Source organism: Drosophila sechellia, chromosome 3R (assembly GCF_004382195.2).
Source record: "Drosophila sechellia strain sech25 chromosome 3R, ASM438219v1, whole genome shotgun sequence".
Taxonomy (NCBI): Eukaryota; Metazoa; Arthropoda; class Insecta; order Diptera; family Drosophilidae; genus Drosophila; species Drosophila sechellia.
This window is the reverse complement of record NC_045952.1, coordinates 9,527,450-9,544,094: the sequence shown is the minus strand read 5'-3', so window position 1 is coordinate 9,544,094 and position 16,645 is coordinate 9,527,450. Positions and strand designations below refer to the sequence as shown.

At 42.8% G+C, this 16,645-nt stretch overlaps 1 protein-coding gene across 3 annotated transcripts in view; it reads right to left on the bottom strand.

The window, feature by feature from the left end:
- Positions 1-16,645, bottom strand: part of LOC6620511 — a 47,925-nt gene that overhangs the window by 28,934 nt on the left and 2,346 nt on the right. For 2 of the 3 annotated variants that reach the window (XM_002044675.2, XM_032720313.1), the window contains exon 2: positions 12,204-13,099. In XM_002044675.2, the coding sequence (XP_002044711.1) occupies positions 12,204-12,584 (381 nt within the window). In that variant the 5' untranslated portion in view covers positions 12,585-13,099. Of the gene's footprint in view, positions 1-12,203; positions 13,100-16,645 lie in introns of those variants that run through there. The other variant, XM_032720312.1, reaches the window with a different exon arrangement.

The following is a 16,645-nucleotide window of genomic DNA, read 5'->3' as shown; positions in this document are numbered from 1 at the left end:
AGCTCGTTGTGCTTCTGCTGCTGCTCCAGCTTCTGATTCTGATTCCGCTTCCGCTGGTTGGTGGTGGAGCTGAGATGTTCCTGCTGCAGCTGCCTACAATGCGGCTTGCTTGTGCCACTTCCATTTCCATTTTCCTTGCCTGCCCAAATGTGCGCAACTGCAGCTTATCTAAAAAAAAAGAAGGGGCACTAGAAGGGTTTGGCAAAGCCGGGGTTCCATGTCTTGCCATTCACCACTGCTTATATTTAGGGTTCTTCTCTGCCACTGAAGAGGCGGCCATAGAAGTGCCCGCGTCCAAAGTTCTCAGCTGCTGCTAATTAAAAGAGCCTGCCAGAGACAAGATACAGATACATGCGGGATCCAATGCGAAGATCGTACACAGGAAGAAAAACTGGAACCTTGTGCATTACATTATGCATTATGATTAGAAGCAAAGATGGATAAGTTCTTACATTTGTATAACTCCACTATTATTATTACTGCTACAATGTTATTGGACTAGGTCATTATAAATTCTATAATTTAACTCCTTTTTGAACTATTGCCGCAGTGTGGCTTAGTAAGTGATATCACAGAGAGGCATCACCCAAGACAAAGACAAAACACGAGCTGCAACTGCAACTGCAACTGCATCTGCAACAGCAACTGCATCTGCGGCAACATCAGCCCCAGCAACATCGCGCATCCATTGCAAGGGGGCAACGCTTGGGTGGCAGCCTGTTAAATGCATTTGCTGCCCTGACCCCTATATTGTGCCTATCAGGCCATTTGGCGGAAATTTAAATTTAATTAGAGCGCTCTGCCGCTGCCCAAGAAGTCCGAGAACGGGAAGCACAAACTCCGGGACTGGGCTCGTAGTATCGCAATCGTATCGGTTCGTTAGGGTCTTTGATGGCGCTCAATAGAGGAATTGAACAAAGGAACGAAAAATATACATATTAGAAGACTTCGATAATATTTTTGATACTATACTGGAATTGGAAAACGACAACGGATGCGTGGGAATGCGCGGTCGATGCTATAAACACACACATTCATTTGTTTTCTTTATGTCTCTTTATTTCAGTTTAAAGGGAAGATATTCGAGATGTTCATTGTCCCACGGATTTATGATGGCAGATAGTATCTATGTATATTCTGTATGGGGGTGTGTGCGCATTATAGCTGTCATTTTACTATTGTCGTATAGTTTATTTGCATACTTATACCGATTGTTTCATACGTTTCTTTTCGCTGATGAATCGCTGCTGGTGGCATGACGCAGTTCACAAACTGGCAATAAATATATTCTATATCTATGGCCAGACAATCGAAAAAAGAGAGCGCACTTGAATCACTAAAAAAACTATGTATGATTGGAAGAAATGGGAGAAAAGGGTTGCAGAACATAGACATATGATATATGCACGCATGAGTTTCTCAAGGGGAGCACAACACTTTAAAGATGAAAATTTACAATTTCGAAATTGTCTGACACTCAGACAATTGAGTTATGATAGCCGGCTGAGTGTTTAGTTCTAGTAAAGTGATGCTCCAACTTGATATGGGGATACACCTAGATCCATAGATAGATACAAATTCGGGTATTTCCGTGGCAGAGTTTGCCTGAGTTTCGCCCGTTTGGAGAGTGAGTTCGGCCAATCAATTTGCCTCGACAAATTTGCAGCACAAATAGAAACGCTTAGATATTTAACCAAATGGTCAATTGTCACGCCAATTTAAGACGCCAATGTCTCCTTTGGCGACTGCCGCTCGACGCTGTGATATTTTCCCCATTCAAACCGATTTGTTTGTTTTATGCCGCGAGCCAAAACCAAACTGACCATGAAACAAACAGCCAGTTAGCTCCGAGCGGTCAGTTCAAAACACGAAATATTAAAAAAAAAAAAGAAAAAATATGTCTCCGACTTCTCTGCGCCACGCTTGACCGCTTCGAAGGGTATTATTTAGTTCAAGTGATTTGTAAAATGATTTTCTATTTACATTTAGTTGATGGATAGCTTGGGCTAGAGGAGCCCCTGGATAAACCACCATTAATTACGATCCAGCGACAGTCGATCGATTGCCGACTTTGACTTTGGCTCCGATATTATCTCGACTTCGTCTCGAGTTTTTTTGGAAAAAATTCTGGGCATTTGTGTTTTTCAACTTCAACTGTCGGGTATAGTTTTTCAAACAAATACGCACATGGGTGTTGTTTCCCCTCGATCGGTTCTCGGTTGTAGTTGCGTTTTTCGCTGGAAATCATTGGGGGAGAGTGCTTTCTTTTTTTTTTGAGCGATGCGTGCCTACAAAGGCGCCCCACGAGTTCAATGACCACGGTCAGCCAAGATCGCTTGTATGTATGGATGTACCATGGGAAGGGGGTGAACCATTGTGTGTATATTGTACATACGAGTATGATGTATAGTGTGTGCATATGTTGGGCATAAAGCTGCTTTATCCTGGGGATGCGGTCTAGGGCATTTCACTGGGCTTTTGTACTCGAATTCTGTGTATTGTGCGCTCGCAGCAATTCATGCACTTTCATTGTTTGCCTAGCCAGATGTTTAAGACCGAAAAAATGTCTCGTTAATTGACTTACTTAACTCCCCCACTCCCACTGAAAATGGCAATTAGATGACTTAATGAGCACGTAGCCAACAGGCTGTTTTGCAAAATAGCCAAGTTAATTGGAATTATTCCGATATTAACCCACCTTGCGCAAAGTTTTCCTTTTGGCTTTATTGTTTGTTTACACCTAGAAAGATAAGTGAATTTGTGCTGTTTCGCTGTTTACGATCTGGAGAACAATAAAGTATTCCACAATCTATATATAAAACTCAATTTATGGATATGTACTCCCCAAATACACCCATTCTTTTTTCTCTGAATATTTGCATAGCCGATAAAGTCTGACACATCGAACAACTGACAAGCACAGTCCATGGCGAATGGAGCATCTTCAGGGCGGAGTACTGCAGATTAAGTTAATTACAATTTCGCGCTGCTCTGGCAAAGTCAGCCAAGCTGGCCAAGTTGTGCATGCTGGCAACCTGTAACGTGCAACTTGCAACAAGCAACTTGCAACATTGTAGCGATTGCCACTGAATACTTTGTGCTGAACTTGATCGCTGGGCCAGGACAGTGTGGAAATGCCTATGCCATCGATGGCTATGTATGTACGTTGACCAACTTTTGAAGACACCAAACAATACCCAGTGCAAGACGGTACACCCATTCTCCCATTCATTCATAGGTCGTCGACGTCTGGCACCCACGTAGCAAAACAAAGCAAAAAAGCGAAACTAAATCGTGATTTATGATGATTATATTTGAATTGCTCATTGTCTCTCACACCCCAAACATCCCAGATTCGGCTTCAGATCAGTCAAACATTTGGCTCTAACGAACGAATTTATTTTTGTTTTTATCTCATTGCAAATAAATAAAAATCAAAACTGGGACTCAATGGCAGTGGTGGTGGCCTGACCATGACCATGTTGCAGCTGCTGCAAATGCACTTTTTCATCGAGTGGAAAAGCCCCCCTACCACCAAAAAAAAAGGGAGCTCGAGTGCAGTTTCACTTTGGCTCTCCCTTCGGCGTTTAAGTTCCTCGTTGCAGTGTATTGGGGGGTCTGGGTCTGTAGGGCGCCGGGAAAGTTAATTAATTTTCCAGCGAAAGTTGCCTTAATTAATGCACATCAGCGACTGCATTTTGGGGGCATCTACTAAACTCGCCAAGCATAAACCTTAATCCACCACGGCCAGCCAAGCCAGCAACCCCTTAAAGTTCGTATTACCAAAGTCCTGGCATTTGCCATTAGCAGCAGCGTTTTAAATTACAGTTTCACTTTTTAATTAGGCCCCGCCCGGCCAGACGTCTATGCAAAGTCGAATAGAGCGCACCGGAGGCAGCAGCTCATGGAAAGGAAATTTTAATTAAACAGTCTGTATAGGGTTGCCACAACCAGCAACAACAAAAAGCCCAAATAAAAACCAGCACATCGCACATCGCACAACGAACTCCAACTCGCCGGAGTCACACACAACTGCGAGTGCTGGTCAGTTGCGAAAAATGTTTCAAGGGCTTGGCCAGGAAAAGGAGGCGGGCCCATCCTCTTCAGAGGGTAAAATACAAAAAAAACGCACTCTTACTCATACTAGACTGTACTGAAAAACTAGAAATCTAAAGTGCGGCCAAAGTTCCAACTCATCAATGATTGGTATAGAAAAGACTGCATTCCTTAAGATATACAATTGTCAGTAGGCTTACTAGGTTTAGGAGCAAGTAAAATTCTTTAAAGCTCGATTAGTTTATATATGATTATATGATTATCATCCTTAAGGATGATATTGCTGCTCAGTAAAACATATCCAACATAAAACACAAATAACTACCACTAAGCTCACATTCAAGTGTTAAAGAACTCGTTCTTTGGTCTGGAATTTACATTCTTGTTCGCAGTGTAAGAGCCAGCGATGAACTAAGTCATTTGCAGACCTGACTGAGGGATTCGAATAGGGCCACGGCATTCAGCTTTCGGCTCAGATCGCTTTGGCTCGCTTTGGCCGGGGTTCCTGGTTTAATAGCTTCGCTCTTGGCATTGAAATATTTATCATGTCGTGCTAATATTGCCCAGAACCTCGAGGACTGGACACGCTCGATTGGACACTTGGATAGGGCGCAGCTAGCTCTGGAGTAGCTGGCCAAAGTAAAAGCCAGGTCGCTTGCCTGGCTGGTTAGTGGTAGTCAGTCCGTCTATCTATGTATTCCAGAGAACCCCTTTCCCCTCTCTGGACTGCTTCTTGCGTTGCCCCTGTCATCATTGACACGCGAATTGCAAAAGTTAATTTAAGTAGTTTTGGCCAAAAGACGACAACACGGCAGGCCAACCAAACTGCACTGCACTCCCGAAGGCTCTGAGCTTCGGCTTTGGCTAGTCATGGGCAGATTTATATGGCCATTTGGCTAATGAATTGCGGCCAGAGGCGGAGGAAGAAATAAGAGCTGATCCATGGGCGCATATAAATCATGAGAACTCAACTTCGTTGCTGCCTTTAAAAACTTCGATTTCATTCCCGAGAAGCCAGATCATCGATGAGCTCGCTTTTTTTTTTGTTTTTTCCAGCCATCAGCATATTTTGTTTGGGCCTGCTTATTTTTGTTGGCCATCTCGTCGCACGCCATGTGAATTATGTGGGAGTTTTGTTGGCCCTGCGCAAACATTTCAATTCGAATCGTTTGTAATTATTGCGCAAATGTGACAAGACAAACAGTTTGCTGAACACATGTCTGTGAGAAAGGCAAAACCCGCAAATAAAACAGAAGAAACAACCTAAATGGATGGCAAGGTCACAAGCAGCAGCGAGCTGAAACCCTTTGAAAAGGTTTCTTATTTTTGGGGGCTTTATGTCCGAAATAAACAAAACAAAAAAATGCGGGCCCCAAAGGAAATGCCCAGAATATACGTGTACTGAGTCATCGCCAACTTAAAAGATCTTGCAAAATAGGAAATAAGCATTAAGATCGCACTGCTAAACAAAGCGAGTCCCCAAAAATTAAGGTAACGTCAAGCGGCGTGAAATGAAAAGGCAAAATTCGAAATAAATTCACGAGACGAATCGCCGCTAAAAGTTGAGCAAATGAAACCAGCCTCTCACAGACCTCTCATAAACAAAATATATTTATATTTAATCGAGAATATTCTCCGAGCAGCATCCCATCTGATCTGATCCGATCCAATCCATCCACCGCGCAAGTAGCACAACAGGCATTTATTACATTTTTGACTCACAGAAAAAATCAACGTGAAATATTTGGCACACATTCAACCAAGAGGAGAGAAAAAAGCGTTTGGGGCACGCGACGTTTGGCGGGGACTTGGCGTCCCGATCAATAAAAATAGCCACTCGCAATCCGCGGCAAGACGTGGGCGAGCATCATCATCATCATCTCTAGTATCCGAAACCGAATCGAAAACAACATCATCATCGCCGGATGATGGCCCGATGGAATGCCATCTATGCCACAGTTAAGAGGCAAACAAAGTGCAAGGACGTCCCAAGGGGCCCGTACTCATCCCAATCCACTACCACCCACCCCCCCACACCTCCACCCCCTCCCCGTTTGGCTGGATATAAAAATATCTTCTTCTCGGTATCTTTGGCCACTCCGCTCTCCAGAGGTGAATGAATCCGAAAATATTTCTGCACGCAAGTTGTGCGCGTAATTGCACGTTGCTGCACCTCGCTCTCGGTTATGGGAGTCACTCAGTCGCAGCCGTGGAGTAGGAGCCAGCCAGATTGGGATCCAGACTCTGTGGGCTGTGCGACGGCATCTTCTTCTGGCTTAACCCACATACAGGTAGGCAAACTTCCCTTTGCAACACATTCCTAGCGCTTTTACTGCGACTTGCTGATTGGCGGCGGCATCCCTGCCGCAGTATCTAACTGCATCTAAATGGAGTTGTGGGCTTCAGTTCCTTGAACCAGCCAGCCTAGGATCACTAGTGGATTCTCTTAGGTAGTGAATATGACAGCATTGCTGCACTTCTGGAAAGTAACTAACTGTTACTTAAATGTTCCTAGTATCTATAGTATTCATAGTATTCAGTTTGTCGAGAAGTACTATCAACTATTTTGCATACTACTACACTGAAATAAATACCCAGTCTGGTTTCCCCTGCTCGCACACAAATGTCGCAGTTTATGGGCTCTAATATGAAATTCATTGCCTTTCTCGCCGCTTCGCATTTTTCGCCGACTTCGCTCCTCGAAAATGCAGCAGCTCGTTAGACGCATTAGGGCCTGGGACATGGGACATCAGTTCACTTCCCTGCGGATGACATATGGCCAAGTGGGGATCTGCTTGCCTCCCAGCTCACATACCTGTGGTGGTGGCGGCGCGTCTTATTAGAATTTATGATTCCCATCTATTTTTTCTTTTTTTTTTTTTGCTTTCTTCGGCGCCGTCGTTTCGTGGACTTTGGTTGACTTTGCTTTGCTGGCTGGCTGGCTGCCTTTTTGTCCAGCTGGCATTTACTCTTAGTTTATTATTTATCAGGCACTTTATGGAGCTCCGAACAGCACACGTATATATTTGCATTTATAATTTCAAATTGTTTATGGCCAAGCGTGAAAATGCCTCACAAGACAACAAGAAAATGGCAAAAATGCAAACTAAAAAAAAACAGAAAAGTTGGCAGCAACAAATCTTTTCCTAATGCATGAAAATTTAATGTGCATGACGCATCCGACACATGAACTAAAGAACTGCATATATTTACAACTCATACGAGAGTCAACTAATTGAATTCGATTATTCAGCACTTGGGGTGGATAAGCCCCGGATTTGCAAAAACTTTCCCACCCACTCAGCAGTTTATACAGAAACACAGCTGCGATCAAAAAATCAAAGCAGCGTTCGTATATAAAAAAATTGAATGTTTGTACAACTAATGAACCTTCAATTGGCTTAATTATGAAAACATTTGCTTAATGCCTGAAGATTAATTAATGACAAATTTGGTCGGTTGTATCACAATTAATGGGACAGCTGATCTAATAAATTACCTTTCCCTTGATTTTGCAATCGTGAGCATGTGCAAATAAATACCTAATACGTTGCGCTTATCAATGAAAATCGAATGCAATGACTAAGAGAATTCTATTTCACAGCAATAAATCTATTATTAATGAATGAAACGCTACGCTGGATGCCCACGTAGGCGAAACAAAAGCCCAAATATTTTGCATATTTCAAAATCATATTTACGAACTCGACGACTCCAATCAATTAACGCATTAACATGGTTTTTTATTATGTATCGCATTCAAATTGGGCAAATCGGCGGTAGCCAGTGCGAAAAAACTTGTTCTCGGCGCCATTACCAAAAAAGAAAAGTAAAAAACAGCGAACTACACAAATGTTTCCAACGTGGGCGATCGATCCTAAATTGAGTAAGTATTATAACTTAATTAGCTGGCTAGCGATTTGCACAGTTGCTTGAATGGAAATCAAATATTTTCGTTGCGCATTGTTAAGTGTTTACGGTAAATATTTAGCTGTATATATATTTTTGGCCCATTGCATAACTTGTTTTGTTTGCAATTTCTTTCAAAGAGTGCAAAATTCATTTGGGCTTTTTTTTATTGAAATCGCTGATTAGTGCGTTAAGCACTTTTACTTTTTCCGAACCAAAGACAATGCCTCTTCATATGCAAATGGGATTTCAATTTCTCACATTTTTAAGCCCAAAATGTATTTATAGCTTGAACATTAAGTATTTTTCATTAATCAAGCGCAAAGGTAAGTTGCATTATAACATTCGAGGGAAATTAATTGGGGCGCATCAGGGTTCGTCTATAACAAATAGTCGCTATTTCTGCTGAATATGTTCGTTTTCGCTGTAAACATTTGCATGCACATCAAAAGTAACTGTAACCGAATGTTTGCTCGGTCAGCAAAAAAATTAACAAACAACCAGCAGAGACGAGACAGGCAACAACAGCAACAAAAGATCAAAATCAATTGAAAAATTGTTTGGCGAAATGGTAAGACCAAATCGAAGATGCAAAATGTGTGTGTGCAGCATGCAGCAACGGGACAAAAGGAGGGAACAGCGAGTGGCCAGCGGAAGAAACAAACCAACCAACCACTCCCGGACCAATGCAGATGTTGCAGTTGCAGTTGCAGCAACTGCTGCTGCTGTTGCAGTTTCTAAATGCCGCCGCGCACCAATTCACCGACAGTGAGGCAGGCACAGGCAGCGAGAATGCAAACTTTGCATAATTTATGGCAATCAATTTCGCGTGAACATCAACACGGTTGCAACGCAAAGAGATACAAAGCCGGGCTAAAAGCAAAAGATGGCGAAAAAGAAAAGAAGAAATTGTGGCAGCAGCAACAGCAAATGCAACAGCAACGGCAACTGCATGCCATCCGTCTATCGAATGCCACTATCAACTTATTTAGTTCTACTTAAATGTTTACTTTCATCAATTCGCAACGAATGCGACTGCCAGCGGTGCAATGTCAATTGGCTGCGGATCGAATCGGATCGGCTTGGATATTGTCTGATGTGGCTTTTTGGTCACAAAACTGTAGCTGGTCAAGAGCGACTAAGACTCTCTAGTCGCCACAACAGGATGCCCGCCATCGCAGCTACAGATACATTCACTTTGCCAACCTCGGTCGCTTAGTGGAGGAACACTTTTCGCTAAAAACAAAAAGAGTGAACAAATCATCGAGTACGATTTCGCCTGGCCCTAATCTAATTGCCATCGCCTAACCCCATTTCCCAGTTCTCCAATTGCAACTTAGAACTTTCACTCGCAGCCTTGCACAGCGAATCAACCAACTGCAATTGTCTTGCACTTGCGAGAGGATGGTTTTCAGCTCTCCTGACTCAAAATACATATCATATTACATAATAAATTTAATGCCCCACAATCCGAGCGCCTTTGTCTGCAATTTGGAAGCAGCAGGGACACAGGTGCCTGCCGCATTGTGTCTACTGTAGTTACCAAATAAATACTAAGCACTTTAGTCAAACTCTACTCTACTTCCATTCTGCTTGAGTGCCGTCTACACTGGCGTTATGCATTCACCGTTGCTTTTGGCCCACTTACTAACAACACTTACTTACGAAAACTAAAAACTGAAAAACTGAAATAGAAAAACAAAACTTGAACGAAAAAACCAAGTTTTTCCTGATTTATGTCCGAACAAATTGTGTGTTGGCTTGGCGTTTTCCGTATGCGACATGATTTAGCTAAATTATGTTGCGATTTTTTGATATGTACAATGAAAACGAATGAAAACGGTTCCTCTCCTCTGCGATTAAAATCAGGAATATGCCGAGGTCGTTATTAATTTTCCCACTTATGAACGCTTTCCCGCCTGATTAACCCCATCTGTGCGAGGTTCAAATCCGCCAGCTTCTATGCATCTTGCAGCTGAACCGCATCGTTTACAGTTGGTATCCGTTGCACGCAACAGATGGAAATAGATGGGAAATTGTGAAAGAGTTTTAATCAAAGTGGGAACCGCTTGCTGCTCCTCCGTTTGATATCTTTCTCGCGACCGCCTTGACACGCAATTGAGCAGCAGTTCCGACCCAGGGCCACAAATAAATCTCGAAGAGATTCTTCATTTCGAAATATATGTATATTTGGAAGGGGGGGAAGAAAATGGGGCCAAAAGCGTGGCAGTCGAGATGAAAATCCATGCGTGCACTTGACGCCGCTGAACCCACAAATTGGTCGTGTCATTAGACGGATATTGATTTGAATTTATTGGCAATTCAATTAACTCTAACCGAATGATCGGGGGCTGGCTTCAATTATTTTCCCTCTATTTTTTATCGATAGGAAGGGTGAAGTTTTTGCTGCTGCCGCTGCTGCAGACATTAATTGTCTGGCAGCTGGCGCATTACAATGCGGAAATGCAGTTGAATCGAATGGATCCGAATGGAATGGAATCGAACGCACTTCACACGCAAATAAACAGGCCGTTGTTTGTTGGTTGGTCTGGAAGTTATCTTCGGGATGCACGGCAGCAATTTATTCTCCATCGAGGGGTGAAGAAAGTGAATAGTGAACTGGGCATATTGAATGGGGGGGAACTGCGAACTGGGAATGGCGAGCAGTTATGCAAATCAGCAGGTAGTCTCCCCCGGAAAGGTAGAGAAGAAACAGACCCATAGGTCGGTCATTCACCGCACGCTTCACAAGTATCCATGAGATACGCGCAACTCGCATGCAATTTGCGGCATTAGAATATGCGCACATGAAAAGATAGAAAGGATCCTTTCGTTGTGTTGACCACGAATGAATGGAGCAGATTTCCATTTAACCGCCGCATATTGTGCACATTCATTAGACAACTGAAATATAATTGCAAGTAAGGTTGCCTTTGTTGCTGATGGGAAAGCTGGGTGAAAATAATGGCAACAAATAAGCGAATAACGCCCGTGAAACACAATAAACATTCACGAAAGAAATGTGTAAATATCACTTAAAAACGAAAATGAAAGTGAAACCGTTTTCATTCATCCATTCAGACATATGAATCTGAAAAAAATAGATGAGAAAGTTCAATATAACTCGGGTGAAAGAGTTGTCGTATCATTTAGAAAAGCTTGGTGTTCACATCGATTTCAATTTCCGCTACCATCGATCTGTGCAGCTAACTATCCCATCATCTAGATGGCCGTGTACTTTCAGTACCAATGTCACTGTTGATTGCATAATCACCTGACCGTCACTAATTCCTACGTAATTGGAAAGCCATAATGTCAGAGTCTTTGTGCCGGTCGTTCGGGCCCTCCTCCCATCGCATAATGCATCGCATTGCATCGCCTTGCATCGCCTCATATGCCATGCACCACATCTGTTGCAACTTATTAATTTTTGGGGCCAACAACCGTTCCGAGCTGCAAGCGAAATGCCCAAATAGCAACCCACAACAAAGCAGCTTACACTCTTAAGTGTTGGGCCGAGGCTAAAACTAAACGCTATTAAATTTTACAGACGGTTTCACTGCAGTTCGAATGCGTTTTTCATGAGCTCTCCGCTCGGCATGTTTTTTTTTATAGCCAGCCAGCTAAGCTGCATTGGCAATGGGTTTGGATTTTTGAGTCAGCTCTGGCGCTGGTCTGGGCCATTGTTTTGCAATTTTGTTTCATTTTGGCCCAGAGAGAAGGGGGTGGAGGGGAGATGCTGATGATAATGAATGATGAGCCAGCCGAACAACTGCCACAATACCTATTGAGTAATTACAAAAATTTTAAAGTTTAATTAAAATTGTGTAAATAATCGCATTTGTTTGGCTTTGTTAACGTTGGCGGGTGTTACCGTTGCGAAAACGAAAGTGCCATCAAATTGTGGTGCGCTCTATTGTGGGAACAACAGCTGTCTTTTGACAAGCTCACCGCCTGTTTGCCACTCGATGAATTTCAAATGCTCGTCATTGACGCAGCAAAGTATCTGGATGGATCCTATGAGTAATGGCAGGGAGTGAAAATCATCAAACAGATTGATCACTTCATTTAACATTGTACCAATATATTTCTTATCTGAGAAACAAAGATTCGCTCGCGAGCAAGATACTTTGCAGCGAGATACTTGTCTGAACAATCAATGATTTATAAAAAGAAACCAATTGTAAAAACTAAAGAATTGATTCTTATGTTTATCCAAGTGCGGAATTGTCACTTACCTTGTAAACCTCCGAGAAGAAGCCCGATCCAATTTTCTCCTTGACGAAGTCATCCACGGAGTATAATGCTGAGACGGCGGTGCGCAGCGCCCGACACGAGCTGCCGGTGACCAGGCGATCCGATGATATGGTCCGCGTCACGGGCGCCGGCGGAAGACCATTTCCGATCCAGCCGCCGTTGTGGAGCGGCTGATGTTTCACTGGTGTTTCCGCGGTGGCGTCTCCATTGGTCGATGTTGTGGCGGTGGTGTTGGTGGTGGCGCACATACCCGCTGTGCTCGGCCAGACGAAGGGGGAGGCGGCCGCAGAGTCCACCTGGTCCACCGATAATCCGCAGATCTCCGACGGCGGGCCGGGTCCACTGTGCTGATTCAGGCTCATGTTTATCAGCTACGACGTATGTTGCTGTCGTAACCGGATGTGTGTGTGAAGTTGGTTTAAGTTTTGTTTTTTTGGCGTTGGACGCCCTTGCCTTGCCTGCTTGTTGTGGGGTTGATGGATCTCTGGGGATCTAGTTTGGAACTGTGTTCCAAATGCTGATGTTCTGTGGGCTACACCATGGTGTCGTCCATGGTAACACAATAGTTGGCGGATTGACGCGACGGTTAGACGGGCACGATTTGTTCAACGGATGATATTTTTTAAGTGTTTGTTTATGGAACGCAGCACGAGACATTTATGGGACCCATAGGACCGAATTTGACAACTTTAAAAATTTTGAAACAGGAAAAAAAATTGGGGAGAACTAACTAGCAATCACACTGTTTGCTTGCTTCGTAATAGAGAAACTTGTGTACTTAGTTGTTGGGTATTTGGAATGCATTTGATTGTTCTTCGATTCTTGGCACGTTGCAGTTGTGGTGGAAGCTGCACTGGAAGCGCTCGCAGTTGGAAGTCTGGAAGAAATGCAGGCAATAGTTAAAAGTTAATAAAATTCAATCAAACTCGTCGCTGCTCTAATGAAATGTAAATAAATAAATATATTTGCTCGAAAAACCAGCGAAGCGGGCCGCGTGATCAACATTTCTGTGTTTATTCCTTTTTTATGGGGTGCAAATTAAAATACTTCAAAGAATTCGCTTTATTTTCTGTTGTCACGCGCCACTCAAAGTAATATCCCAGTGTCAGCAATAAATTCTAGAAAATAGGAACACAAGATATTTACAAAGTATAAAGGGGCAGAAATCCAGACAAGGCAATTTATAAAGCCCTAATAAAAGCTAAGAGTTTGATATTTTAAATGGTGTATTTGATTGGGATCAGATTCTTACTCGGAAGAAGCTGATAAGTTATTTCGAAAAAACTTAAGCCTCTTCATCAGATTATAGTACTACGAAATCGGTGCTTCATTTAATACTTCAACAGCGGCTTTATTTATTTATCATTCCAGTTTTTGGTAGACATTTTCCATTAGCACATGGCGAAAAAAAAACATCGCAAGCTAAAAAAACTAACAAGAATGAATTAATCGACCCCGCTCGAAATTGCTAATAAATATTCAGGGTCAAAGTCGACAACATTGGCAAAGTTTTGCTTATCAGCTGGCTCTTGCGGTGTGATAGCCGCTTAATATATGTACAGGTATGTGTTGCCATTTGATAAGGCGGCCTTTTGAAGTGCGATAAAACACACAAACTATCAAATGTCCCCAAAGCCAGACGACTTCATTCAGCATTTGCTTTTTGCTTTTTTTCGAACAAACAATGTAATTTAGCAGCAATTTGGTTATCATTTCGCTTACTTTTGTCGTCGTCGTTTGTTTTTCGTCGGGGGGCAAATGAGTTCAGTTCATCAGCAAATAATTGAGATAAACACGATCACTAAAACCTTGGCCTCGCGCTTGAAAACTACGTCTGTTTTGAGTGGCTTCAAGGAGTTAGTTACATTCGGCAAGGGAGGTCGCTGCAAGAGTGCCACAATCGGAAAAACACCACCACCCACCGCGAAGTACTCAGTTCCACTTTTGAGATAAGTTCGGAAATGATATAACCAAATATTTTGTTGCTATTAGACCGGCGAACAATGGCAACAGGTTGGAATTTTTTGATTTGCCATTCCTTATCGCAATAACCACATATACATTCGATGATAAGATACCGAGAAATAGCTTTTGGGCGACACAACAAAATTGAATTTGGCTCGTAAAGGATCATGCGAGTGGCCAAAAGGCGATCATGCCCACAGAGATAACAGCTCAAAGCCACAAAGAGCTCACAATTAAAACTATAACAAAATAATTACACCAAATTTCGACATAATGATAATGATAGAGGCGAACGGACACAGAGCTCTCACTTTTCCGCTGCTGGCCAAAGTCAAAATAAAACTCGAATTACCAAGCACATTTTTGCACTCGGCAAATAAACGGGGGAAGTTATGCGAATTGGGATTTGCTATTTGCCATTTTGGCATTTTCTGTGTGTCTTTCCTACTCTTGCAAAATCTGTCCAAATAGCCAGTTGAAGTCAAAGCCGGCAGCAGGCCATAATTAGGGTCAATTGCGGCTAACCGCCGCCAATCGACGACAACGAAAGCTTTTGGCCAAATGAAGCGGCCGGGGAAAAAGTGCTACACTTCATTAGGCGCCATGACAAACGAAGAGTTGCAGCGAAAAGTGGGCTTGTGGCTTGGACTTAATAGCGCCCAAGGATCGACCCACCACGCCCCCAGAATACAGTTGTCCAATTACAGGCGGCTCTTTGTCAAATTATCTCGTTTTGAGCTGTGAAATGAATACGTGCTATCTTCCCAAGTCAGCTGTGAAAGTTTCCATACACCCTAATGAGTTGCAAGCTAAAATATTTTTTTAAAAAATTGTAAACATTAAACACGGCTATCATGGTGAAGAGTTAGCTGGGGAGAGAGTGACTATTATCGATGGAGAGGAAAATCCATTTCGTGGCCCATAAAAATGAGTTTAGCACGCTCCGCAAAACTAAGTCAAGGCCCCAAGCAACGATTTTCGTTACCGATTTGGGTGAGCAAATCTATCGAGTCGAGAAAAACACTTAAGCGGTCGCTTTTATTCGACTCTTGCATACATTTATTTTCCCATCACGTTTCCAACTATATACATATGTATTCCGCGTGAAAAGCCGCCGCAGCAAAGCATCAAAATATTTATGTTTCAATAGGAATGGCAGCCAAACAAAGGTCAGTCCGCATCCGTGGTTGTTGCCAAACATATGGAAAATAGATGATGAGCCCCACGGAATGCTGCAATCTTAAAAGTCAGCAGTTCCACGAAGATTAAATGCCCTAAAGGCAGGTAGCAGCGGAATGTAATTTAAAAATCTAAAAACAAAAAAGGCGGAACACGACGAGGTGCAATAAATTTAGGCAATTTTAGAAAATACATCTTGTGGTGGCGCAAGAACTCAAAACTCAAGATATCACGTTCAAAACAACAGATAGTAGGTATTTCTAGATCAACAAGTTGTCTTGGGCAAGAAAGTTTCTATATCTGAAAGTTTGTGGGATTCTAAAACGACTTAAGAACAACTTTTCTTTAAATATTAACTCTACTAATCGTTCAAAATCGAGGCTATTTGCTAAAATGTTTACTAGAGAGAAACCAATGAAATTAATTTCAGCACACCACTTATCGCCGTTGGCTTTCGATGCCGTTTATGGCATTTTCCAAAACGAATGTTTAACCGTTAACCGCCACAAGGTTCGAGTCAATAAACCGCTGCCGACTGCGGTGACTTTGTTGCCGTGCTGCGAGATCAAGTTGCATTTTTATGGGGCCAAGGGTCGTCGTGGCCACCACCGTCTTCATCATCATCACCAACTCATCATCAGTAGCAGCATCATCGTGGTATCTTCGCCTACGTAGACGCGTGCCAGGAGAATTGTGTGCAATGCACACTGCGTCGTTACAGCTGGGCCATTAAAGAGGCATAAATCTTGGTTATGAAATTGGAAATTATTTGCTGTGCAGACACTTTCAAGTAGGGAGCATGTAGCGCACCGAGAACTGATGCGTTCAGGAAGCGTCTTGCGTTAATGAAAAGGAAAGTTGGTCAGCGGCTGAAAAAATGCCACTCATTGCCGTGTAGAAAGAAAAACAAAGACGAGGAGACGGCGAAAAGAAGCCAAGGCAGCTCAAGAAGAAGAAATTTCTATAAACAAAGAGATGAGACGCCGAGGCAGAGCAAAATTATCAAAGAACAACAAAAACCGAGAAACACAAAAAAAAAAAAAAAAAAGAAGTGGAAAATGGGACATGGCACACTCTTGGGCCCACAGAAACAACAAAGACTGAATGAAATTCATGTCGTTGTCGCGCTCATAAATTCTTCTACGCCTATATATCGCTGGCTATCTGAGAGATACAGATACACCCACACTCTGAAAAACTACCAACTCATTCAGGTGCTGGCTGCATCCGCTCTCTACCTATCTGTATGCCTACTTATAAAAAAGAATCTATGCATGTT